Source organism: Pyxicephalus adspersus, chromosome 7, assembly GCF_032062135.1.
Source record: "Pyxicephalus adspersus chromosome 7, UCB_Pads_2.0, whole genome shotgun sequence".
Taxonomy (NCBI): domain Eukaryota; kingdom Metazoa; phylum Chordata; class Amphibia; order Anura; family Pyxicephalidae; genus Pyxicephalus; species Pyxicephalus adspersus.
Window position 1 is genome coordinate 5,874,590 of NC_092864.1, and position 26,046 is coordinate 5,900,635.

General features: G+C 45.0%; 4 protein-coding genes and 2 non-coding genes across 7 annotated transcripts in view; 4 read left to right on the plus strand and 2 right to left on the minus strand.

The window, feature by feature from the left end:
- Positions 1-4,706, plus strand: part of CLN3 (CLN3 lysosomal/endosomal transmembrane protein, battenin) — a 7,080-nt gene extending 2,374 nt beyond the window's left edge. For both annotated transcript variants that reach the window (XM_072417273.1, XM_072417272.1), the window contains 10 exons: positions 105-190; positions 279-351; positions 582-725; positions 941-1,062; positions 1,579-1,640; positions 1,975-2,043; positions 2,131-2,186; positions 2,495-2,588; positions 2,910-3,056; positions 3,363-4,706. In XM_072417273.1, the coding sequence (XP_072273374.1) occupies positions 105-190; positions 279-351; positions 582-725; positions 941-1,062; positions 1,579-1,640; positions 1,975-2,043; positions 2,131-2,186; positions 2,495-2,588; positions 2,910-3,056; positions 3,363-3,482 (973 nt within the window). In that variant the 3' untranslated portion in view covers positions 3,483-4,706. The remainder of the gene's footprint in view (positions 1-104; positions 191-278; positions 352-581; positions 726-940; positions 1,063-1,578; positions 1,641-1,974; positions 2,044-2,130; positions 2,187-2,494; positions 2,589-2,909; positions 3,057-3,362) is intronic.
- Positions 4,707-5,452: 746 nt separating this feature from the next.
- TRNAC-GCA (transfer RNA cysteine (anticodon GCA)) lies at positions 5,453-5,524 on the minus strand. The gene has a single exon. It is a non-coding gene; the product is annotated as a tRNA-Cys (tRNA).
- Positions 5,525-5,761: 237 nt separating this feature from the next.
- On the minus strand, positions 5,762-5,833 carry TRNAC-GCA (transfer RNA cysteine (anticodon GCA)). The gene has a single exon. It is a non-coding gene; the product is annotated as a tRNA-Cys (tRNA).
- A 2,119-nt stretch (positions 5,834-7,952) lies between these two features.
- PRODH2 (proline dehydrogenase 2) lies at positions 7,953-13,690 on the plus strand. The gene is made up of 10 exons (XM_072417274.1): positions 7,953-8,293; positions 8,896-9,089; positions 9,622-9,742; positions 10,259-10,342; positions 10,873-10,953; positions 11,392-11,538; positions 12,094-12,260; positions 12,340-12,450; positions 12,682-12,770; positions 12,951-13,690. Exons 1-10 carry the CDS (start codon positions 8,060-8,062, stop codon positions 13,118-13,120), a joined length of 1,398 nt encoding a protein of 465 aa, XP_072273375.1. The 5' UTR covers positions 7,953-8,059; the 3' UTR covers positions 13,121-13,690.
- A 1,895-nt stretch (positions 13,691-15,585) lies between these two features.
- On the plus strand, positions 15,586-26,026 carry LOC140334705 (ADP-ribosylhydrolase ARH1-like). The gene is made up of 8 exons (XM_072416947.1): positions 15,586-15,745; positions 17,361-17,584; positions 17,743-17,892; positions 18,851-19,034; positions 23,471-23,565; positions 23,716-23,899; positions 24,199-24,413; positions 24,631-26,026. The coding sequence occupies exons 1-8, from the start codon at positions 15,735-15,737 to the stop codon at positions 24,786-24,788; spliced, it is 1,221 nt and encodes a 406-aa protein (XP_072273048.1). The 5' UTR covers positions 15,586-15,734; the 3' UTR covers positions 24,789-26,026.
- Positions 21,066-23,445, plus strand: LOC140334962 (uncharacterized). Its single transcript, XM_072417276.1, has 3 exons — positions 21,066-21,959; positions 22,141-22,364; positions 22,615-23,445. Exons 1-3 carry the CDS (start codon positions 21,541-21,543, stop codon positions 22,764-22,766), a joined length of 795 nt encoding a protein of 264 aa, XP_072273377.1. The 5' UTR covers positions 21,066-21,540; the 3' UTR covers positions 22,767-23,445.
- Positions 26,027-26,046: the final 20 nt, after the last annotated feature.

Here is a 26,046-nt window from a genome sequence, read left to right on the forward strand (position 1 = left end):
TATTATACATTTATATAGCTCTGACATATACTGTAGTGCTGTACAGAGAAGCACTTGCTCACTTATTGTGGTGATTTACCATGCGGCTCTCCTCCGTCTCTCAGTTACAGGGTCTGTGTGTGTATCATTACCGCCGCCAGCAGCTTCCTGATTGTGTCGTTCTCCACAAATATAGCAGTGAGCCTTCTGGGTAAGTGTATCAGTGATGTCTCCTTCCCCCTGTGTGTCTCATATGACAGATATCCTATATTTTCTATATTTTCCTTGTTTCCCCGTAGGTGTAGTCTTTGCCAGCGTGTCATCAGGATTGGGTGAGATCACCTTCCTCAGCCTCACCGCTTTCTTTTACAGGTAACTAAGCTGTATGTGCAGAGACTCTAACACAAGACCTGCTAAATGCCTTCGGGTGCAACCATCTGTAATGGGATGTCAGCAGCACCCAAAGGCTCCGAGCTGTCACTCAGGGGACACTTTTGTATTCTTTGCTCCTTCACTGGCAGCAACGTATAATGTTAGGTAGAGAAGCCACATTGCAAGTTAATAAAATGATTCTCTGATTGACTTGTGTGTCTTTCTTCTAGTGACGTGGTGTCCTATTGGTCCTCGGGGACCGGTGGAGCCGGTATTCTGGGTGCCCTCTCTTATCTGGGACTCACAGCGGCCGGTCTGTCCCCCCGAAACTCCTTACTGGTCATGCTGCTTATCCCTACTCTGTTATTAGTAAGGTGAGTACAGGAGCTGTGATCCCTGTATGGGATTTATTGTACTAAAAACCAGATACAATTTCAGATGAGAATCTTGCCTGAATATGCTATGGCTGACTCTATTATTATTAATAAACAGTATATAGCACCAACATATTATGCAGCTCTGTACAGGAACCCCCTGCATGAAGCCTCCTAATGAAATGAAATATGTTTTGTTTTGTTTTTTGTTTCAGTTATTTTATCATCCTGCTCCCACCGTCCTCTCTCCCTCGTTGGAGGTTCTGTGAAAGGAGCAGAAGCTTTCCTCCTGCAGACCAAAGACCCCTGTTGAATGGATCGTCTCCATACCAGAGAGGTACTGATGTCAGATTTATTAGTTCACAGTCCTGTGCAATATAAATAGTTCATGATTTTGGGGGTCTGGCCTTCAGGTAGGAGAAATCCAGCTCCTCGTCATAGAGCTCAGTATTCTTTGCCAGCAAATTCCAAAGCATATGTGACATTTATGACTCAGGCCTTCTGTCTGACTGCAGCAAAGCCCAGCTGTGGACCCTGGTGGAATGAACAGCCCCACTGAGTACCGTCCTTCCAATTCCAGAGCCCGAAGCCCTGAAACCACTAACAATAGAAACTCCAAGTTGCTTCCTACTATTTCCAGACTCCCTCCCTTGTACACGCTCCATTTAAAAAGCCCGTTCCATATATATATATATATATATATACCCTGTCCAGGACCTATCCCTGCCGTCCTGTACAGGGAACAAGAATATGTAAAAATGTATATTATTTACAGATTTATTTAAACACTGAAAGAACAGTTATTGCTTACACAATGAGTTTTGGTTGGGTGACTCTTTTTGTATTTTCACAGGTCCTCATCTGACCCAATCTGCTCCACATCTGACACTTTCTCAAAAGTGGCAAATCGTTAAGGTGAGACAAATAATAATTATTATCCTCTGCTGGCAGCACAGTGGTCCTCTGGCTAGCACAATCTTGGCCTGGACACCTGGGGCTCTGATTGTAAATGATTCCCCCGTCAATTCATCTGAAATTCGCTGGGAAGCGTTCCAATCTCTAGTAGCAGTTCTTATTAAAATAATGACTCGTTCTGCCACCTAGTGGCCACTTGTCAAAGTGCACTGTTGTGTCACTGTTGTCACTGTTTTGACAGAGGAATTTTTAAACAACCCCCCATGGAATGTGTATGTTTTGTGTAGATTTCCTCCACCTCCCAGAAAACATCTCTTCCTTTTGTCTCCTACAGTCTTTACTGAAGTACATGCTTCCCCTGTCTCTGGTGTACTTTGCCGAATACTTTATTAACCAGGGCCTGGTGAGTTTGGCTTTACTAGAGTGTTATATGGAAAGGATCGTAATAATGCTGTGTACTAAAAAACTATTTGTTATGTTTTTCTTGTAGTATGAGTTAATTTATTTTCCTCACATCAAGATGGGCCACTCGGAGCAATACAGATGGTGAGTGAATTTTTCAGACCCCTTTCCTATTCCACATCGAGTCTCCCTAAAGCCATGAAAAGCCTTGGGCACCTTTTACATTTTTTATAGTCATTTGTACTTGGCCCAGGGGAGATTTCCCTTCACTTCCTATGAGGATAGGACAAGTTTTAGGTGTGGGGAAACAATACTCCAGCATCTGTCATCATTGCAGGGACTTGACCACTTGACAGTCAATAGAAAAAGATCAGCTGTAGCTCCTTATTATTATACTTTGTCTTGCTGTAAGCTGAATTCTGAATAATGTCATCAGAATTTCTATCTTTCAGGTATCAGATGTTGTACCAGGCTGGGGTGTTTATATCTCGCTCGTCTGTTCGCTGTGTCACCATCAGACAAATCTGGGTGCTTTCATGTCTCCAGGTAAGTAACACCATTAACAGTCCAATGCTGGTAAATGAAGAAGATTTTATTGGCACATTATAATCACTAAATGCTAAATGTTATCTGTTCAAAATCTGCAGAATTTATTAATATACTACATAGTGATCTTGCCATACTGGCCTTGTTTATGGAACTTCCTGTTATGGTGACAACTGTATCCCAATTGTTCTCCTCAATTGTCCTTGTCTCACAGGCTCCCCTGGTGGTGACTAGATGCTGTTGCACTGACAAACATTGCACATGAATACTATTATTCCCTTTTCCAGAACCTGATAACCTTTTCTATGTTTTTATCCTCAGTGGGGACTGGCAGTCTTCCTCCTAATTGGTGTCGCCTATCTCTTCCTATCCAAGCTCTCGCTGTTTGGAATTTTTGCCATTATTGTATTTGAGGGGCTGCTGGGGGGTGCTGCTTACGTCAACACCTTCAACAACATTGCAGTAGAGGTGAGTCCCAACGTCCTTGGCCTAAAATCAACTTAGAATCAGAATAAAGCTCCTGTGCTTTGCCTTCTAATCCTCCCACCTACCTACCTGATACACAAATCCCTCCACACCTCCTCCTCCACCTACCTACCTGATACACAAATCCCTCCACAGCTCCTCCCTCCTCCTCCACCTACCTCATACACAAACCTATCCACAGCTCATGTCCCACCTACAGCGCTGTGTGATATGTTGGTGCTATATAAATCCTGTTTCTTTTATTATTAATAATAATTATACCAATATTTGATCTCTCATTGCCTGCAGAGTAAACCGGAAGACAAGGAGTTTGCCATGGCAGCTGCCTGCGTGTCAGACACTCTGGGAATTTCTCTCTCTGGAGCTGTGGCCATTCCCGTTCACAACTACTTCTGTGGACTGCAGTGATGTCATCGGATCACACTGCTAGGATTCTGGGTAAAAAACCCACAACGGCTCTAGGAGCTGATGGGGGGAAAAATCAATTGGACACCAGCCAGGCTAGAAATGTCTGGCCCGTACCTCCTGCTGATAAGCACCAACACAGCAATTCTAAATAGAAGAGATAACTCACCAAAGCAGCGCTGGAGTCCTACAGAACCATTCGCTCCTCAATGCCTTGTTAGTCCCCGGGTGACAATGCTGCTATTTCTCAGGAGTAGTGGGGTCTGTGCTATGGTACCAATGTTCTCTACAGCGGGGTCAATACATCACCCAGCTTCTCCCATATGCTCCCTTTTTAGTTTTATTAGATTTAGCATAGAAATTGTTCTGTTGTATCTGTTAAGTATATACATAAAAACCAAAAAATGTTCCAGTGAACTGATAACTGTTGGCCTTCACACACTTCTATCCTCGGGTGACAACGCTGCTTCTTCATCATTACTTGTTGTCACCCTAGGACAGGGGGGGTTTACTAGCAGGGTCACCAGGTTTAAAAAAAAAAAAGCAAAATCTAATCACCATATTACATTGTTCTCTTAGGTTAAGGTTTACTTATCCTGTCACTGAGTGGCAAGTATGGTTTACATCTAGGAATCTCCTCTCCATAGGTCCTAATTATAAAAGCTCTGCAAGGCTGGAGCGGATACAGTTTCATCAGTGAAGCTGGGTGATCCAGCAAACCTGGAATGGATTTCTAAAAAGTCCTTTGCTATTTGTTAGCAAATGTTTTCAATCCTGGAACAGATCCATTCCAGGTTTGCTGGATCACCCAGCTTCACCAATGAAAGTGTATCTACTCCAGCCTTGGGGAGCTTTATTAAATCTATCTAAAAAATATCCCCTGCTGGATTCATAGCCATCATCACTCCCACCCCAGCCGTCATCACCGCAGCCAAAACCCCTCAGTTGGCATCCATCTTTGCTTAATTGCTCACACTTCCAATGAATTCGCCTCTCTTGTGATTTATCATCATTCTTATTTAAGTTGACAATCAGTCTAAATGTTAATGTACTCCGACTGCACAACCCCCAAAATTGTATAGCGGGCTCTGTCCAATAGGGGCAGCTCTTTAATGAGCTGTCCTGTCAGTGCTGCTCTGGGTTGGAATTCTTAGGTGTTTGTATTATCTCGGGGCTGTGCAAAAAACTTTGTCTGTTATGAAATAAATCTACATTGTTATTATTTTATACTGGAATCATGGATTATTTTTGTATCGTCTTTTATTCACATAACACAGGCTGTCATTTGCCACTATTTATATTAATAAATGTAAAACGGAAAAAGGCAAATTCCTAATGCACATTTCTTAGTGTAAATTATAAGCATTAGCCATGAAACTGAACTTTATCAATTCACATTGTGTATCTATCTATAGCTGTGCACCGCTCCCAGGACCTTTCCTGCCTTTGTAAAATCGTAGTTTAAATCGGGGTCTTACAAATGCTCTCAAGTTGTCTACAAGTCCTTCCTCTATGTAGACACATTAGGCTCTATTCATAAAAGATTCCCCTGTCAATTCCTCCGAAATTCACAGACAGAATTGTTGTATTTCTCTCCAGTGGTCTCCTAATAAAACAATGACTTTGTTCTGCCTCCTAGTGGCCAATCGTGAAAAGTGCACAGCTGTCACAATAGGAAATAAACAAATATTTTGAGCAAATTGACGGGAATAATTTATTATTAGAACCCATGGGATGATGGATTTGGGGGAATGCAGTCTGGCATCTATTCCAGCTAATTTAGTTATCACATCAGAATGATCCTCCTACTTGTTGCAGGGGAAATGAGATGCAGTGCGGTGGGCAAGCACCCGTATCTCATAGCAAGTTTTCTGCCCAGCACTTATTCTTCCCATATCAACTTAATTGCTATTAGAATTTGCATTGTTTTTCATTTTTTGCTGCATTTATGACTAAAATACTTGTGAATCTTCAGGGGGCACCAGGATTTGAACCAGGGACCTCTCGATCTGCAGTCGAATGCCCTACCACTGAGCTATACCCCCATTACATGTGTTGGTATAAATAAATGGGCACTGCAAAGGCCTAATGTAGGTAAAGCAGCACTAAATATGCATAATTTACCTATCACAGGTTTTAGGTATGCTTTAATATTCAACCACTACACACTCCCTGAGCTGAGGCTGATTTTTGTTTCCATTGATTCTCATAATTTTGGTGGGACTTCTATCAAAGGCAATGCATGACAATTATATGCAAAGTAGGAAGGGAAAAATTTCTGAAGGGGGCACCCGGATTTGAACCAGGGACCTCTCGATCTGCAGTCGAATGCTCTACCACTGAGCTATACCCCCTTGATGGTAAACTTAGTTCAGGTTTTTTCTTCCGCCTATTCTCAGGTGTGGCTAAAACTAATCTTATGTCCACATGAACTGGAGAACTGCTTCTGAATGCTCCATGCCTAACCTGCTGGGTTTTCCTGCTTTTGTTGTCCAAAGATTCTTTCAATATTCCTTTTGATGTTTATAATGACAGAAACAAAAGCTGAAGAAGATCAAAAGAAACCCCTGGGATGCTGTTCACACAGACCTCACCTCTAGCTCCCTCGCAACATGCACGGCTCCAGGCTAAACCTCCCCAGGGGGGGATTCCTTGGTTTGAATCCGGGTGTGGTTTATTTTTCTGCTTTTAACATTGAGACATTTAAGGCGAAAATGCAAAAAAGCCCTACTTTCCTTAGGGCCAAGACCATGTAGAGAGCCTAGGGCATTTTTCTGTGGTTCACATTGTGCACTGGGTTGTAATTGGATTTTGTTTTACAGGATGCAGGAGACATTTAATAAATAATGGGTGAAAAAAAGCTCAAGGGTGCTCCTGGAAACCTCAAGATCTGCAGTCAAATTCTCTACCTGCAACTTTATACCTTCCAAGGGTTTTCCCAATTTTGCATCATGATATTTTTCTTTGCACAATTCCTCAGTTATATAGGAAGATTTATTTTTTTCAACACCAAAGCTGCAATATTGGACTCCTTGAAATGGGTAATCATTGCAAGTTTTGTCTCTGGTTCCTATACATAGGCACAAACTTAACCCTATCTCATGTTATGTACAAGAATTAATAAGCACGGTCTATGGTTTATTCATGAATGGCCCTTTGCAGCAGGAGGGCCCCGCCATGCATTGCATGTATAGGAGATATTACAATCCGCTTGCTGTAGTGCATCATATTGTTTAGTCTGGGATTATGAGAGCGGGCCCACCTGCACCCCTTCCGAGATAATTCATAGATGTTATTAACACCTGGACCGTTCCCAGACTCTGCAAGTCTATTTATTTATGTGCTGCTGTCTCCTCCTCCATTAAAGTGACTCTGTCTGCACCAGGTCACTTGTAAAACATTGCACACATGTCATCAAAGAAGCTTTACTGTTTGCCAACTGCTGCAGATATTTCTGCTCCCCCACCACACAATGTGGTTTCTCCCACTGGCTCATAAGTCACTACTGTACAGTGGGAAGAACCATTGCATGTCATGGGGAACACAGGTATTTTTCCTCTCTGGCTGGTTGAATAACTGCAGAAGGGCAGCAAAGCAAATGGGCCATTCGAGCAGTGTTTCTCAATCAGGGTTCCACCAGAGGTTTCCAGGGGACCAATGAGCAGTTTGTGCCTCTCAGATCTATTATTACTGACGCCAATGATCTATAAGGATGACATTCGTCCCAATGGCAATTCTTCCCAATGATTACCAAGTTAATATATTGTGAGCTGTGGATATAGTAAATAAAGCAGAGGTTCCCTAAGACCTGAAAGTTATTTCCAGGGTTCCCCCATGTTAAAAAGTTGATAAATGCTGTCTTAGAGTCCCTTTAATTATCAGAATGTCATTTTATACTCACAGAATCATTGTAATGCATGGTCAATGGGGACATTTATTTGTCACCACCTTGTGGTAACATCAGGTACTGTGCTCTCTAGATGTCATTTCAGGTCATCGCATGAACTCTATACATTTAATTTTGGACTCTCGGCTTGGAATTGAGGTAAGGTACAGAACAAGCAAATGAATGATAAACTCCGCTTTCCATTGCTCAGCACTGACATGGGTTAATCAGTTCTCAGAAGTTAATATATATATTGCTGGACATTACAGATTGGCGCTCTTTGGACCCATTGCAGAATATCCCAAAGAATTGCTAACAATATTGTTTGTATAATGGAGAATTTGTTACATCCCATGATCAGAGCACCGGTACAGCTAAAAAAATGCCTTGGCACATATGCTAATACATGCAGCTATAGGTCAAGGTGTGCTGGGACTTGTAGTGCCTATGCTTGCCATAAGCTTTGCTTGGGTGGAGGGGGGTTGTACACATGCAGATGTTGGGTTGGACCTAGGCTGGTCTTGGTTAACCTGTCACAGTTGGGAGGTCACTTACCTGTTTACACACCAGCTGGTGCCTTCCCGTGCCCTTCTGTCCTGGGATTTTCCAGCTGTCATTGGCCGCTGGACGTCCCCCCCCCCTTCCGTCTCCTGTCTGTCCCATTGTCAGGTGCAGCTCAGGTCCAGCTCTCGCCATGTGGGGTCTGGGCCGCTCTCTCAGGTCCTCCCTGGTCCCCCTCTCGCCCTGGACTCTCTCATTGTCCCATACAGGCCGATCTTGTCACAGAGCGTCAGCTCATGGGGCCAACTCGGCCCTAAACTTTTCCGATGGAAAGGTCTTCAGGTTGAAGAGTCGCTGGGAGGTGATGAGGGGGCTCCTTATATTCCAGATGTGCTCTTTCCCCACCTTGGTGAAGAATTCTGAAAAGGTAAGTCCCCTTTTGTCCAGCATTTAAATTGGGAACATTTGGTGTATTTACCTATGTCAGCAATTGCAGGCTACAAAGGGCTCTGACGGATTCTAATTCACCTGTAGAGGATTCACGTGTAGATTCTATTTCACCTGTAGAGGATTTAGAATATCTATATCTTATGGGAAGATCAGGAAAAATATTATTCTGGATGATCAGACAGCTTAGGCTGAAAAAAGGTTCATTATTGGCTGCTGGTGGTTTTTAATAACTCTGACTCAACACTAGAGGGCAGCAGAGTGGCTGCAATATCAGCTCCCTGCCTATAAGAAAACTCAATGTCACATGATTCCTTGCAATGTATATCATAGATGGGGGCTGTGACATTTTTAGTCTCAGCTACACAGCACAATGGGGGTGGCTACAAATGAAGACATGGAGCACGAGTTGTAGCCACAGGGATTAGAGATATGCAGCTCTGCAAAGGACTGAAGGGATTTATGGGGATCAATATAGGGATCAATAAGACTTATATCAATGTATGGATTTTCAATACCTAATCTGCTGGTATGTTGGACTTTCTATCAGTGACCCCCTCTTACCCCCCCTTTTCTCTGCAGCTTATGGGGGTCTCCCGCAGGCTCCTGGGTCGCCGCCTCTTTGAATGGGGTATGAGGAGCACAGTGTATGGCCAGTTTGTTGCTGGGGAGACTCTTCCGGAGATTCAGGCGTCCATGGAAAGATTGAGGAAATTGGGTATACGGCCCATGCTGGCTGTGCCGATTGAGGAAGACCTGGGAGAGGGCAAGACTGGGTAAGCAGGAATAATAAACCTATACATTAAATGTTCTGTCTGCCTTTATTAAGTCATGTGATCCAGGCACCCAGCCCAATGATCTCAATTTCCTGCACCCCAATGGGTGTGGTCATCAGGGCAAATAAGGTAGCTTTAAAACTTTGTAGAACTTTCTATATTTTCCATTGTTATATAATTTTAAACAGAGAATTATGAAGTATTTAAACTGTATTTGTTATGCTTAGACGTGTTCTTCCCAATAGAGGGAGCTGTTGCTGCTGATTTACCATCTACGGTATGTACAGTAACTCGCAGGCTACATTACCCCCTACTGGCAATGCGGAAAAGTGCAGCCTAGTTATAGCACTTCAAACAATTTGATGTAAGCTTTTGCATTAATCAATCAGCTGCTTTTTCAATGGATGATCAGGGGGTAGGTAGTGTTGGGCACAATAGGGGAAGGATATATGATTGCTGAGGACGGTCATGGTCCATGGGGCAGGCGCACATCTTGGCACACCTGGATCCTTGTATATTTTCCATCTGGCAGGGAGCTGTGGTACGAGCAGAATGAAGCGATCATGATGAACTGCGTGGATCTCTCATCCTTGGGAGGCGATCGGCCAATGATGCAACTGAAGATCACGGCACTCATGAGTGCTGATCTGTGCGTGAGTGAGACACTGAGGATGGGTGGGGGGGGGGTGAAGGGCAGGCATAGACTGGAGGCCAAACTGAGGGTATAAGGGCCCATGGGTGATAACAATAGGGAAAAATTGGGCTTCTGCCTAGGGCCCAGACTACAAATTGGCTCTTGGGTTTGGGGGAGAGTTAAAAGTTGGTGGGCTTTGAACTGCTGTAACTGAGCAAATGTATATATTGTACTTCTGTTAGTTTCTGACATGACGCAGAATTTATTGACATATGCAAATGACCTCCTTATGACTTGCATTTGACCTGCATTGACCTCCTTCTAGCTTTTTCTGCATTCCCATTCACTTGTATGGGGAATGAAGCCATTCTGGAACAAATCAATGCCCCTTGGCACATTCCTTTAGGTCAATATGGAGCCAATATACCCTAACTGACTTCTCTGCCCATGGGCCCAGCTAAAGGTTCTGTACAGGGTAAAGGACAGGTGAATGTGAAATGCCTCCAATGTGATATTTTCCCTTTGTTGCATTCAGAAAGTTCTGTCTGGGTGTTTGTCCGATCCGTCTCAGAGGAAGGCGCTCAGTCCACACAGCATGGTGTCCATCATGGAGGGGGAGGTGAGTGTTTTTCATCAGGGGGGGTGAATATTCATCAAGTATGGGGGTGAATTTCCATCATGGATGGAAAAATAAGTGCCCATTGTGGAGGTGGGGTGAGTGCCCATCATGGATGGTAAGGTAAGTGCCCATCATGGAGGAGTGGTGGGTTCCCATTATGAAGGTGGAGTGAGTGCCCTTCTTGGAGGAGAAGGTAAGTGCCCGTCATAGAGGTGGGGTGAGTGCCCATCATGGAGGGGAAGGTAAGTGCCCATCATGGAGGTGGAGTGAGTACCCATCATGGAGGGGGAGGTGAGTGCCCATCATGGAGGAGTGGTGGGTTCCCATTATGAAGGTGGAGTGAGTGGCCATCATAGAGGGGAAGGTAAGTGCCCGTCATGGAGGAGTGGTGGGTTCCCATTATGAAGGTGAGTGCCCTTCATGGAGGGGAAGGTGAGTGTCCATTATGGAGGTAGGGTAAGTGTTCATGACCTGGACCTGTAGGTAGGTGGACGCTATCTCTTATACAACTATTTTGATCTTTGCTGCAGGATTCCAAATTCTCCTTTTTGTCAGAGCAACAGAACCAGCACCTCCAGAATTCTGTTCGCAGGCTGAGCCGGGTCGGGAAGGTCAGTAACTCATCTATCAAATCATTTCATGTTTCTTCAATGAGCCAACACAGAGGGTGGGGCAGGTGGGCCGTTAATAAATGAAAGGGGCGGGGCCTGGGACAGTCAGGCCAGGAGGGAGGAGCTAGATGATGCTGGACGTCCCCCAGCCAGGAAATAGGGTGGGCTCTGTCTGACTTGCAGCAGCTTCTAATGTAGATTGGTATATCATTATATTATATTGCCGATAGTTGTGAGAATCTCAATTTCAGTCCAGGAGAGGAGCCGCTACAACTGAAGGACAGATTTATGAAAGGGGGGCGCAGATTTATGAGGGGGGGGGCAGATTTAATGAAGACTTGAGTTTATTTTAAATACCTTGGAAGAAACAATGTAACATTTAACATTTAGACACACCCAGGCCTCACACAGCCCCGCCCATCTTTTGTTTTTTCACAGCATGCCGTGCAGAAACAGGTGCGGGTCCTGGTGGATGCGGAGTACACCTACATGAACCCCGCTCTCAGTCTGGTCACCATGGCCATGATGGCTCAGTGCAACCGGGAGGAGCCGTGGATCTGGAACACTTACCAGTGCTATCTGAAGGTACCACCGGTGATACGGGGCCCATCCTGGGAATTACAATGGGCAATAAACCATTACAGAGCCCCTGTCTCTGGAGAATATTTATAATTATCTCCATTCTTTCTCTATGGATGACTTCTGTATTCTCTCCCCGTTGGAGCAGAAACATATACGGTCATCCCATCTCCTGCCTGATTAGAGACACACAGAGGGTGACAACACAGGAAACAATAGGCTTTGTTAATGTAAAGACTGAGATAAAATGCTGGTAATCAGCCCTGAGATCAGGCAGGAAACAGGGCAGCCTTCATGGGGACCTTACAACTTCCTATTGGTCCGTCAATGTGGACAGGGAGAAAATACAAGTGAATAAAAAGACACACAGCTGTCCTTGAGAAGAAGAATGACACAATTATAACAAAATAAAAATGGAGATTACTGAGGACATCTTGGGGTATCAATGTGTTACTCTGGGGATAGCTCTGGATTTAGGGTGGGCATTACAGCAGCTTTCTTAAGCTGCCCAGGGGCCTTTTTTTGCATTTAAATTGTAATTGTAATTTAATGGCTCTTCAGGATTCCCTCCGGAACTTGTCGCAGGATTTGGACACGGCGGTGGGCTTGGGTCTGTGTTTTGGGGTGAAGTTGGTGCGTGGGGCCTACATGGACAAAGAGAGGAAACTGGCCAAAATAAAGGGGTACCCTGATCCCATCCAGCCTGACTGGGAAGCCACCAATAGAAGGTAGGTCACCTGATATTTTCACCACCTACAACAGCGCCACCTTCTGATATTCAGCATTGGTGTGGCTTTTACTTTCCAGCTACAATGGCTGCCTGGATAAGCTGCTGGATCTGATTGGACAGCAGGGGCCACGTTATAACCTCATTGTCGCCAGTCACAACGAGGAGTCAGTTCTTCACGCGGTACGCAGGTAAGAAGCTTCAGAAACCTAGATGATTCCGCTCTGCTGAACTCCTTGTTATGGGAATCAGGAGGGGAGAGAAAGTTCGGTAGCCCAGCTGGGGAGGAGTCAGGTCAGGCAGGGGTGACAACGCTGTTCCGATTTCAGTGCAAAAGAAGCAGCGTTGTCAGAAAAAACAGGAAGTCAGGAATTCTGGCCATTCTATTACTCAGCACTGAAACGTTATTCCTCTGATTACAGGATGACGGATCTCGGCATTGATAAGCCCAGCGGGGCGATTTGTTTCGGACAGTTGCTGGGCATGTGTGACCACGTCTCGCTCACGTTGGGTATGTTAATAGCTTCCAATTATTAAGGGACCCTGTGTGGAAGCAGCTGTCACTCTGCAGAGGTCTGACACTCCCTTCCCTGCATAACAGCCACAGCAAGCGGTGGGAATCCCGTATTCTCTCCCTGTACACCCCACATACAGATGCACCAATCAATAATTTTTGTATTTCACCCTCTAGGCCAGGCCGGCTATCTGGTGTACAAGTCCATTCCGTACGGCTCGGTGGATTCGGTCCTCCCTTATCTGGTGCGGAGGGCCCAGGAGAACCAAAGCGTCCTGCAGGGGATCCGGAAGGAGAGAGACCTCCTGCATCAGGAGTGGAAGAGACGTCTGCTGGGCCGAAACTAAGACCAACCAATGGAAGACCTGAGACCCCTCCCCCTGATATATTATTACAATGGACCTCTGCACAGATATGACCATTCTAAGGGTTCCTCCGTTCTCCATCCCAAGGACAATTCAGAGTTCCCTCCTGCAGGGTTTCTTTATTTTAAAGCTTGTGCAGCCCTACATAATGGCGACTTTTTATACAAGCCCCACCCCTTTTATGTCATGTGATCATTTCGGTTGTGCAGGTGTACGGGTTTGCTGCATGTAAATACAGAAAAACGCCATTCATGTATATTTGTACAAATTTTTGCTCGGGAACGGGGGGGTTGTCACATGATCAGTTCCCGTTCCCATAGAGGTGCAGCACCCCTGGCTGGGATCTTATAATAAATAAATTGCCCATTGCAGCACAAAGAAGGACGGCATCAAAGATGTTTCAGACTTCTCGGAGAGTTGTGAGATGGCTACACGAGCAGGGCGATGAGGATTCTGGGAAGTCCTTTCTACAAATATAACCGTCCTCATCAACTGGCATTTATAAAACTCATAACAGGCTGCAGATTGCAATAAAAAATCTTTTTATTACCATTTTACAGTTATTATTATATTGCATCACTTGTTATTATTACCCACATATAGACTATGGTTGTCACTAACATGAAGTTCAATTGGCCAATGGAATTATCGATTCCTGGGTAGTCCCTACAGGATGGCACCGTGCCAGTCACTTGCCACCCCCTAGTCACTATGCTGGTACTTCCAATATTGTACTGACCCACTCACTGCCACCCCTATTCATTCCATATTAGCAGCCGCGGGTGAGACATTGAATGGAACATCCCAGCCACTGCATCAAAAGGCAGCAGAGAGCTGATATATCTAAGGCCACTACGCGTTTCGCCTGATTAGGCTTCCTCAGGGGAGAAAGAGCCTTAGCTGTCAGTCTACTACTTCTTCCTAACTGAATAGCATGCTTGTACTAATGAAGCAGATCAGTTATTACATTGTATCACTTTTTTTTACCTTATTCTTAACACATATCACCAACATGAAGTTCTATTGAGCAGTGAGATCATTGATTCCTGGGCAGCCCCCCCAAGTTGGCACCATGCCAATCACTTGGCCCCCCTAGTCACCGTGCTGGTGGGCTCACTGCCACCTCCATTCATTCCCTATGGACAGCCATGGGTGAGATGCTGCATGGGACATCCCAACCCGGACACGTTTCGCCTGATTAGGCTTCCTCAGGGGAGCAAGAGCCTAGGCTGTCAGTCTGCCACTTCTTAACTGAATAGCATGCTTGTACTAGTGAAGCAGATCAGTTTTTACATTGTATCATTTTTTTTTTCCTTATTCTTAACACATACAAATGTCTGAATATTAGCAACATGAAGTTCTATTGGCCAGTGAGATCATTGATTCCTGGGCAGCCCCTCCAAGTTGGCACCATGCCAATCACTTGCCCCCCTAGTTACCATGCTGGTGGGTTCACTGCCACCTTCATTTATTCCCTATGAAGCCATGGGTGAGATGCTGCATGGAACATCCCAACCCCAACACATTTCGCCTGATTAGGCTTTCTCAGGGGAGCAAAAGATGAGAAAAATGAGCAGACAGCAGCCTAAGCTGTCAGTCTGCTACTTCTGCTTAACTAAACAGCATTCCTGTACTGGCCAACAAGTCAGCTCCTCTCCTCATTCTCCTCGGTCTATTTGTTGGAATAAGGCTTTTTCCCGCAAACTTAAACCCATTCATTACCTTTAGAAGCACTCATAGGAAACATTATCTCTTGCTCCCCTGAGGAATCCTAATCAGGCGAAACGTGTTAGTGATTTAGTCTAATATTTTTCCCCAAGCATTCTAGAAATTTCATCCCTGCATGGGGTTATGGATTTTACATAACTACTAGGAGAGATTTGTATAGCATACAGTCCTAGAAAAAAACCTCAATATTTAGAAGAAATTATAATATTTTAATTTGTGTTACTATTTGGTACTATAGTCTAGTCTTGGATTATTGAGCTGCCCTAAATTATAGATTCCCATCCAAATAATTAGGGTGCCTTGTAATGATGCAATAATAGTGCAATACACGTGTGTGCAAAGTTGTGAACCGCCTATACAATACAATGCAATATACAACACACATCTATGTGCAGCCGCAACCATTGTGTTTTATTGCAGAAATGTTGCACTGTAAGTGTTTGTTGCAGTTACTGTTGCATTGTGATATTGCGGGTCATGCTGCTGGTTATAATATATTTTGTAGATGTATTGGTGTCTGAATGCAGAAAGCAGAACAAATTGTTACAAATCACATCAAAGTGTGTTGCTGGGTTAATGGATTATAAGGAGCTGTTCTGTTATTTGTGTACTTTGGCCCTGCAGCGCTGACTGGCTGGGGGCCCGGATTGGTTCCTGATATAGAAACAAAATGTGCTGACCTTATAGAGACACACAGGGAAGAGGAGCCCCGGAACCAGAACACACAATATCTGGATTGTAGAGGAGAGGGGAGGAGAGGAAGGGAGGAGAAGAGAAATCATGGAGTAGACACAGAACAGGAACTTGCAGAAGAAAACTAATAAAAAGAATCTTCATTTCCCAGTAACCTCCAATCACCAGACCGGCCATGGACAGCAAGTAAGAGAGATCATAAAATACAATTCAGGGGCCTATTTTTGTTTTCTTTCAAGATTCACCCATTTTTAACCAAGTAGAAAACCTTGTGAAGCCTGGGGTGAAGTTTTGCCCCTAACGCACATATTTTATCATTCTCCTCTTATTTTACAATCTTGTTATGTATTTGTAAATGGATAGAGAACTGGTTAGATGGCACCCAGAGAGTTGTAATTAATGATTCATACTCTGAATGGTCTAAGGTTATTAGTGGTGTACCCCAGGGTTCAGTGTTGGAACCTTTACTGTTTAACATCTTTATAAATTATATAGAGTTTGGGATTAAAAGTACCATTTCTGTGTTTGCAGCTGTCACCAAACTATGTAATGGAATAACGTCCATACAGGATGTCTATAATCTACAAGCAGACCTGGATGTACTGTTTGATTGGGCAGCCAAATGGCAAATATTTAATATAGATAAATGTAAAATTATGCACTTGGGGGCTAACAACATGCATGCTTCATACTGTCAAGGGGGAAACATTTGGGGGGTCAGTAAGGAAGGATCTGGGGGTTCTGGTAGATCATGGACTTAATAACAGCATCCAAAGCCAAGCTGCAATATCTAAAGCTAGTAAAGTACTTTCTTGTAATAAAAGAGGAATAGACCGCAGAGATGGAGACATAATACTGCCCCTGTACAAAGCATTGGTCAGACCACATCTGGAATATACAGTCCAGGTTTGGGCACCAGTTCACAAAAAGGACATTGTGGGATTGGAGAGAGTGCAGAGAAGGACAACTAAACTAATAAAAGGAATGGAGGAGCTCCGCTATGAGGAGAGATTAGCTGAACTGAATCTTTTCTCCCTTGAGAAGAGATGTATAAAGGGGGATATGATCACCCAGTATAAATATATAAATGGTCCATATAGAAAACTCTCTTCCAGATTAATCACTTTGAGATCATTACAAAGCACAAGGGGGCGCTCTTTGGGCCTGATTTATGAAAGCTCTCCAAAGCTGGAGAGAATACACTTTCAGAAGTGAAGCTTGGTGATCCAGAAAACATGGAATGGATTTTTAAAAATCATTTTCTATTTGCTAGCAAACGCTTTGAATCCTGGACCAGATCCATCCCAGGTTTGCTGGATCACCCATCTTCACTGATGAAAGTGTATTCTCTCCAGCCTTGGAGAGCCTTCATAAATCAGGGCCTTTGTGTCTGGAGGAAAAGACGTTTAAGCTCCGGATAAGGAAGGGATTCTTCACTGTAAGGTCTGTGAAAATGTGGAATCGGCTCCCTCAGGAAGTAGTTTCAGCAACTACTATACATTGCTTTAAGAAAAAGCTGGATGATTTCTAGAAGCACAGAATATAACTGGGGATTAAAGCTTTAAAGTAAAAATAACAGAGACTGTTGATCAGGGAACATTCAATTGCCTCATGGAATTAGGAGGGAATTTTTTCCCCGTTGAAGCAAATTGTACCCGGGGATTTTTTTGCCTTCCTCGGGACCAACTATGTCTATAAGGTTTTATATCCGTGATATGTTTATTTCACTAGTGGTTGAACTTGATGGACTAATGTCTTTTTTCAACCTAACCTACTATGTAAATATATTTGTGCATTGCAGGGCGGCATCTGTTGACTCGTACGTGTCGGCCATGCTGCTGAGTGCGGCGGGGGACGCTCTGGGCTACAGGAACCAGCTGTGGGAATATTGCAAATCCGGAGCCCAGATTCACAAGGAGCTGAGCGATTTGGGGGGGCTGCAGAAAATTACAGCGTCTCTACCGGACTGGCCGGTCAGCGATGACACCGTGCTCCACTTGGCCACCGCCGAGAGCCTGGCCACAGGTTGGTGAAAGATTCATTTTAGTTACACGGAAGAAGTTCCCTACTTCTTGGCTGGAGATTTGGAGATGGATGGCATGCTAGGATTTATAATTGTTGGGCTGGAGAGAAATTAACTGTATGGATGAATGATTCACCTTTCACTCTTCTTTTTGGTGCAGGGAAGCTGGATGAAGAGTTGTATCATGAACTGGCTAAGAGATATGTGTCCGCCATGTCTGATATGGAGGGGAGGAAGCCTGGACCTACCAGCATTCTGGGTAAGTTGTCTGCACCCCCAACAATGCAGGACAAAGCAGCAGGTTCACTTTAAATCTCCCCCAGCTGCACATTCAAAGAATGGATGTAGGGTGTTGAATCTTAATAATTGTCCAATTCTGAACAGATGATGTCTGCATTGGAAATCCAGCACCTGATGAGGGTGCAGGGCTGGGGGGAAGGGTGGCACAAAAACGAGCATGCCCAATTTACAATACTCTTGTCACCGTGTCCATTTTGCACCCTTGGCACAGAGACTTAAAAAACAGGTATATTCACTGCAGGAGACTCAGCCGCTTCTCCTGTAATACTCCTCTGATTGGGGCAAAAGCTCAGCCAATCACTATCAGCCACACTGCTGAGTGATGGCTGCTGCAAGTTACCACCGGCTCCATGGTGAGATGGGTGTGATGTTACATGGGGGCAGGTGAAGTAAGGTTCTGTGTTGCATTGAGGGCAATGGGTGGATTTTTGAGCAATAGGGGGCTGCAAGATCCTTCCCTTGGTTGGCATTGCCAGGGGTTCTTTACTCACCTGTGGCCCACTGGAGGGTGAGCACGGGCCCAGGGTTCCCATATAACTCCTTGCCAAGGACGCAAGGGACCCCAGATTGCATTCTACTTAGGGAGCTCAATTCTAAAACCTTGAAGAAAGCACCATAGAGTGTCCATCTATATTGGGGCCCCTGGTGCCATTTTAGGGACCCCAGCACTTGTAGAAGGCTCGAAGGTTTGCTCATCTAGTCAAGTATTTGATTGGTAAAATGGAAGGGGTTCAGACCCCAGATTTCCCCGACCGTCAGAGCTGCCTCTGTTAGTCGCTGTCAGCGTGGAGAGCGGGAAAATGACTCACAACCACCCCACAGGTCAGCCATGTTTCCAAAATCAAGATGGCGGCAGACGTCTCCAGCTAAAACATAACTGCCTGTCAATGTACAATTTAATACAGCGTCAACATATACCACAGTGCTGTACAGAGTCCATATTCATCTATCTCTCTCTTCTCGTGCAGGTTACCTCGGATCTCTGGCGTCAGCCCTTTTCACGGCTCTGGCAGTACAGAGGGTCCCCCTGGAATTATGGGGGCTGCGCTTGCTGGAAACCCTTCCTGTGGCTCTGGAATATATCCGCTCTACGGGGAGTGATGTGGAACGCCACGTGGAAGTGTGGGATTATTTCCGGGAAAGCTGGCAGAGGTGAGCGAGTACGGAGCATGGCGGGGGTCCTAAGGGGAGGAGGGCTGTGTGTGTTCTTACTCGGGGAGTTTTGGATATTTCTGTGTAGTCAGCCGGAGTGCAGGAACTTCCTGTCATAAAGACTGAACTCTGCTTCTCTCTCTCATTATGCAGGGTGGCTGGTCTTGTCTCCGCCCCTTCTGTTGTTATCTACAGCCAGCTAGTGGTGGGTGTGGCCTGATGGCCCCTCCCACAGCTGTCTTCTCCTTCATATTTTTTCATCCTGTGTTATTTCTTGTCCTCATTCACCAGTTCCATGTCATTGCCCCGAACTGATATCAAAACTCCAAATCAAGGACTAATCTGCTACTAAATCTTCAATGTGACATGGCGGTGATTGGTGGACTCTACTGGACTGGGTCACCTATCGGGCCCCTTTATATTTTGTTTTGACCTTTTTTTTTGAGTTACACCAGTATTCAGGACAAACAATGCAGTTACAATAATAGGAGATGCACACATTTGGTGTCACAGAGGATGGCGGTTCTACTTACAATTTTGGATGTTTATGGATGGAATCATATGACTGAATATAGTTTTTGGAAATCATTTTTTATTATCACTCCATAATGGAGTGAGTATTACCAATAATATCTGGAGAAGTACTGAATATCATTAGAGAACATATATGGCATACCGCTATCTCTGTGTGTTGTGATTTTAATTCTGCCTTTTGCCTACCTTTATACCAAGAGAGTAAGCATACCGGTGAATGCAAGAACATTTGTGCTGATACACTTACTAGCTGTACCAATTACATCCCTGAGGAAGCGGACACAGTCTGCGAAACGCGTCGGATGATCTCATCATATGTAATGTGTGCAATGTATCTAGCCTATGTATGCTAACAATGTTGATTACCTCTTTCTGAAACTTGGTATAAGGGAAGAGGCATGTATATTTTTTAACTGTTGTATCCTAATGAAGGAAATAAAAGGTATATGACAATTTTTTATAAATCCACTGCCGTTAAAGTCACATATGTTTCTTGTTCTTGTATTCTTCAATGTATATTTGGGATGTTGGCAGGATTACAAATGTTAGAAGACCTGACAATATTAATGATATACAAAGAAATAATAGATGTGTTACAGATTGAAACAAACAAGTCAACAATGAGTATACAGAATGAGTAATTGTTCATAATATTATTGCAGTTAGTTAACAATAAAGAGAGAAAAAGAAAGGAAAACTTGAATAGATTGGTATGTCAGAGTTAATTTAATGTTTGCCATTATTGCCCAGTTTCCTTGGATAGATTTCAGTGTTCTCCCCAGGCCCTTTTAGCTGGGTGCACCACCCGGCACTTTTCAGCAACCACCTGGCTATTTTTGGGAGGTTACTAAAGAGTTTGGTCACAATACAGGGGCCACCACCCACCTACAGCTTCTCCCCACCTGGCTTAAAAATATTTCTGGGTTGAGCACTGGATTTGGTCTTGGAGGTTGGTGGAAAATTTAATTTGTGACACTTTGGGTGGGGAGCGTTATGGGGGGTCACCATCTAAGGTTCTAAAGGAGTACCAGGAAGTTTTTATTGAAACACTTATAGAGTTTCAGTGGTTCTGTGGAGAGTTTCGATGAAACTCTCCCATGTGTCATAAAATTGTGAAGTTTTAGTTTCTTTGGAGTAGGAGGCCTCAACCCATTCCATATTTAATAGATGTTGGAGCCTCGTACAATCGGATGGAGGGAGGGGAAGTGGGAATCCAACAGCAGAGAATGGATTTCCTTTCCGCTTCAGATAAAAGGAGCGTTATCTGTTTGGCACCCCGGGAGTAGCGGATACCGTCTCCACCCACCATGCCAAATATCGCCCGATGGGCAAATAAGTGTTTGGGTATATTGGGCAATTTGTCTCCAAAAACATTTGATTGAGACCCAGTCCCGAAACTTATGATAGAGATCTGCGTGATCTGCACCGCATTTAAGACAAAAATTGCATTGTGATAGGCCCATGTGGTGTGCTCGTGATGCGGAAATAATACGCTCTGTGAAATATAAATGTGAAAAACATCTCTCAGTATTGTACCGATGGCACCGCAATCACCATGAGAGGACGGAGTGAGCTGCATACCGGGAAATACAAGTGTTATCGTAGTAAAGGAAAGGTGATCGGTGTTGCCCAGATGGAGGCAATAAAGAGAACCGGTTACCGAAGAGTAAGAGGGTACAATGGGTGCTGTAGATGTGTCCGGGAATATTTGAGAGCCGGTGAGCACACGAGTATGGCAATCACTGAACCCGAAGCAGCCATTCCCTATGGGTGAGACGCTGCATGGAACATCCCAACCACGAGCAAGGAAGCAGAACTTTTTATGAAAGAAAAATAAGAATCATGCACTATTGCCTAATGTAAAAACAGATTTCAGATATAATAATTACATATTTTATGGTATTGTTGGTCTCCGAGTGTAGAATGCAAGTTGTACTTTGGCCCTGAAGCACTGACTGGCTGGGGGCCCAGAATGGTTCCGGATATAGAAACAAAATGTGCTGACCTTATAGAGAGACAAGGCAGAGGAAGAGACAGAGAGAGGTCAGAGGAGCCCCGGAACCAGAACACAGAAGTGAAAGGGAAGGAGAGGAAGGAGAGGAAGGGAGAGAAGAGAGAAGGAGGGGTGAAAGGAAAAAAGGAGGGAAGGAGAGAGAGGGGGAATAGGAAGGAAGGAGGAGAAGAGGGAGAGAGAGGAAAGGAGAGGAAGAAGAAGGGAGGGGAGAAGGAGGAAGAGAAGGGAAGAAGGAGGAAGAGAAGAAGAGACCTTGCCAACTGCAGAGAAGAGAAATCATGGAGTAGACACAGAAGAGGAACTTGCAGAAGAAAACTTTATAAAAGAATCGTCATTTCCCAGCGACCTAGCATCACCAGACCGGCCATGGACAGCAAGTAAGACCTATCACCGAAAGATACAATTCAGGGGACTATTTTTGTTTTCATCCAGAATTCACTCATTTTTTAACCAAGTAGAAAACCTTTTGAATCTTGGGGTGCAGTTTTGCCCCTTAACCCACATATTTAATCATTGTCCTCCTATTTTACAATCTTGTTATGTAATTGTGCATTGCAGAGCGCCATCTGTTGACTCGTACGTGTCGGCCATGCTGCTGAGTGCGGCGGGGGACGCTCTGGGCTACAGGAACCAGCTGTGGGAATTCTGCAAATCCGGAGCCCAGATTCACAAGGAGCTGAGCGATTTGGGGGGGCTGCAGAAAATTAATGCGTCTCTACCGGACTGGCCGGTCAGCGATGACACCGTGCTCCACTTGGCCACCGCCGAGAGCCTGGCCACAGGTTGGTGAAAGATTCATTTCAGTTATATGGTGGTGAGTTCCAGATAAAGGAAGCAGCACGGGAGAAGATATCAGGTTTTTGGGTTTTCTTTGGCTGTGTCCCCATTGGTGGAATTCCCTACTTCTTGGCTGGAGATTTGGAGACGGATGGCATGCTGGGATTTAAAATTGTTGGTCTGCAGACTGGAGAGAAATTATCCGTAGCTCTGTATGAATGAATGATTCACTTTTCAGTATTCTTTTTGGTGCAGGGAAGCTGGATGAAGAGTTGTATCATGAACTGGCTACTAGATATGTGTCCGCCATGTCTGATATGGAGGGGAGGAAGCCTGGACCTACCAGCATTCTGGGTAAGTTGTCTGCACCCCCTACAATGCAGGACAAAGCAGCAGGTTCACTTTAAATCTCCCCCAGCTGCACATTCAAAGAATGGATGTAGGGTATTGAATCTTAATAATTGTCCAATTCTGAACAGATGATGTCTGCATTGGAAATCCAGTACCTGATGAGGGTGCAGGGCTGGGGGGAAGGGAGGCACAAAAACGAGCATGCCCAATTTACAATACTCTTGTCACCGTGTCCATTTTGCATCCTTGGTGCAGAGACTTTTAACACAGGTATATTCACTGCAGGAGACTCAGCCGCTTCACCTGTAATACTCCTCTGATTGGGGCAAAAGCTCAGCCAATCACTATCAGCCACACTGCTGAGTGATGGCTGCTGCAAGTTACCACCGGCTCTATGGTGAGATGGGTGTGATGTTACATGGGGGCAGGTGAAGTAAGGTTCTGTGTTGCATAGAGGGCAATGGGTGGATTATTGAGCAATAGGGGGCTGGAAGATCCTTCCCTTGGGTTGGCATCTTTAGTCACCTGTGGCCCACTGGAGGGTGAGCACGGGCCCGGGGTGCCCATTTAACTCCTTGCCAAGGACACAAGGGGCCCCAGACTGTGTTCTACTTAGGGAGCTCAATTCTAAAATCTTCAAGAAAGCACCATAGAGTGTCCATCTATATTGGGGTCCTGGTGCCATTTTAGGGACCCCAGCACTTGTAGAAGGCTCGAAGGTTTGCTCATCTAGTCAAGTATTTGATTGGTAAAATGGAAGGGGTTCAGACCCCAGATTTCCCCGACCGTCAGAGCTGCCTCTGTTAGTCGCTGTCAGCGTGGAGAGCGGGAAAATGACTCACAACCACCCCACAGGTCAGCCATATTTCCAAAATCAAGATGGCGGCAGGCGTCTCCAGCTAAAACATAACTGCCTGTCAATGTACAAATTAATATAGCGTCAACATATACCGTAGCGCTGTACAGAGTCCATAATCATCTATCTCTGTCTCTCTTCTCTTGCAGGTTACCTCGGATCTCTGGCGTCAGCCCTTTTTACGGCTCTGGCAGTACAGAGGGTTCCCCTGGAATTATGGGGGCTGCGCTTGCTGGAAACCCTTCCTGTGGCTCTGGAATATATCCGCTCCACGGGGAGCGATGTGGAACGCCATATGGAAGTGTGGGATTATTTCCGGGAAAGCTGGCAGAGGTGAGTACGGAGCATGGCGGGGGTCCTGGGTAGTCATCTACAACCAGATGGTGGTGGGCGTGACCTGATGGGCCCCTTCCACAGCTGTCTTCTCCTTCATCTTTTTCATCCTGTGTTATTTCTTCACCAGTTCCATGTCATTGCCCCGGGCTTGCTTCTTAAGGGTGACAACATACTTGAGCAATGTGTATCGGCACAGCCGCCTCCACCAGGGGATCATGTGACCAATGGTGGTGCACTGTGTACATATTTGATGTTGTCCCTGCACTGAGAATATCACCCCTGTATTTCCTCATCAGGTACCTGGAAGAGAGGGGTCTGTCCCAGGGCTCCGGGCCGGCCGTGTTTCCGCCTCTCTATGGTCCTGAAGAGAGGGACAAAGAGTACGCTCGCTGGTGTCTGGATGACTGGGCGGGGAGGAGTGGCCATGACGCTCCAATGATGGCATACGATGCCCTATTGGGGGCAGGGGACTCATGGGAGGAGCTGTGCAGCCGCTCAATGTTCCATGGAGGTGAGTCCAGCCAATCCTAATGCAGTGTTACATAGGCCGGCTCTGCTTCCTTCATAGTAATGACAGTGATTGGTAAATTTTGAGTGCATATCAGCACAATGACTGATTGGCTCTTTGTGCTGCTTCTTCCTCTCGGGGTCATAAATTGCTTTTGATGGGATTGACTCGTTAATATTGTATTTAATATTCAGCATGTTCTGTTTGCTTCCACATTCAGGTGACAGTGACTCTACGGGAGTGATTGCCGGCTGTTGCTGGGGGGCTCAGTATGGACTGTCTGGGGTGCCGAATGGGAACTACAATGAGTTGGAGTACAGAGACAGACTGGAGAGTGCGGCCAGATCCCTGCACCAGCTGGCCTGGCCGGGGCACTGAGGGTGGAGGAGACGTCTCCCCTAGAGATCCGAGACCCTCTCACCCCATGGATGGTCTGGATCAACGTCATTATAACAAAACTCCAAATCAAGGACTAATCTGCTACTAAATCATCAACGTGACACGGCTGTGATTGGTGGAGTCTACTGGACTGGGTCACCTATAGGGTTCCTCCATCTTAAGGTTTCTCAACCAGTTGCTGGAAGTTCCTTGACCAATGGGCAATTTATGCCTCTCAGGTCAGTGACACCAATGGATATCTGTAAGGGTGACATTCTTCCCATTTACAGCAATGTAAGCGGAATTCTTCCCACTGACCACCATGTTAATGTAGCTGTGGATATATTAAATATAGAAGTGGTTCTCTAAAGACCTGAAAGTTATTTTGTTAAAAAGATCGAGTAAGGCTGCCCTGTGTCATGGGGACTCCATTGGTGACACAATCCACCATATTTCAATTCTCAGTTCCTGCCCCGTGACATTTTGGATATTCTCAATTCAGGGGGAGAGGAGCTGACCCCTCGTAATGAGCAGGCAAAGCAAGCAGCAGCATAAACTCCCCTCCTTCGCATCTCTCTGTGAAAGCTCCATCTAGCTGAAGCTTGCAGAGAGCTGAGCACTATCTGATCCCCATCATGTGACAGCTCTGAGCCAATCACATGAGAGGACAGCGAGTGAGTATACCGGGAAATACAAATTTTATTTTAGTAAAGGAAAGGTGATCGGTGCTGCTAAGAAGGAGGTAATAAAGAGAACCTGTTGCCTAAGAGTAAGAGGGTACTATGGCTGCCGTGGATGTGTCTGGGAATATATGAGAGCCGGTGAGCACACCAATATGGCAATCACTGAACCCAAGGCTTTGTATTGGAGTATTTCTTTTATATATCTCCTAGATTGTCAGCTCTTCTGGGCAGTGTCCTCTGCTCCTGTGTCACTTACTGTATCTGTCATATTCTACCCCTATTTAATGTACAGCGCTGCGTAATATGTTGGCACTATATAAATCCTGGTATTATTATGTAATAATATATAATAATATTTAGGATTAGATGAAGCCATCACTAACACATTGTAATCATGGACAGTGTTCCATAAAATTTCAAAATTTTCTAAAAAATAAAATCGTTAAACAGATGAGCCAGGTCTGCTGTAGACAAATCTTCCTGCTGGGGAAATGGAAGACAAAGCGTACAAAACGGTTTGTTGGTGGCGTAGAAATAAATGGTTGTGATTACTGAGCGGTCTCTGTGTTATATGT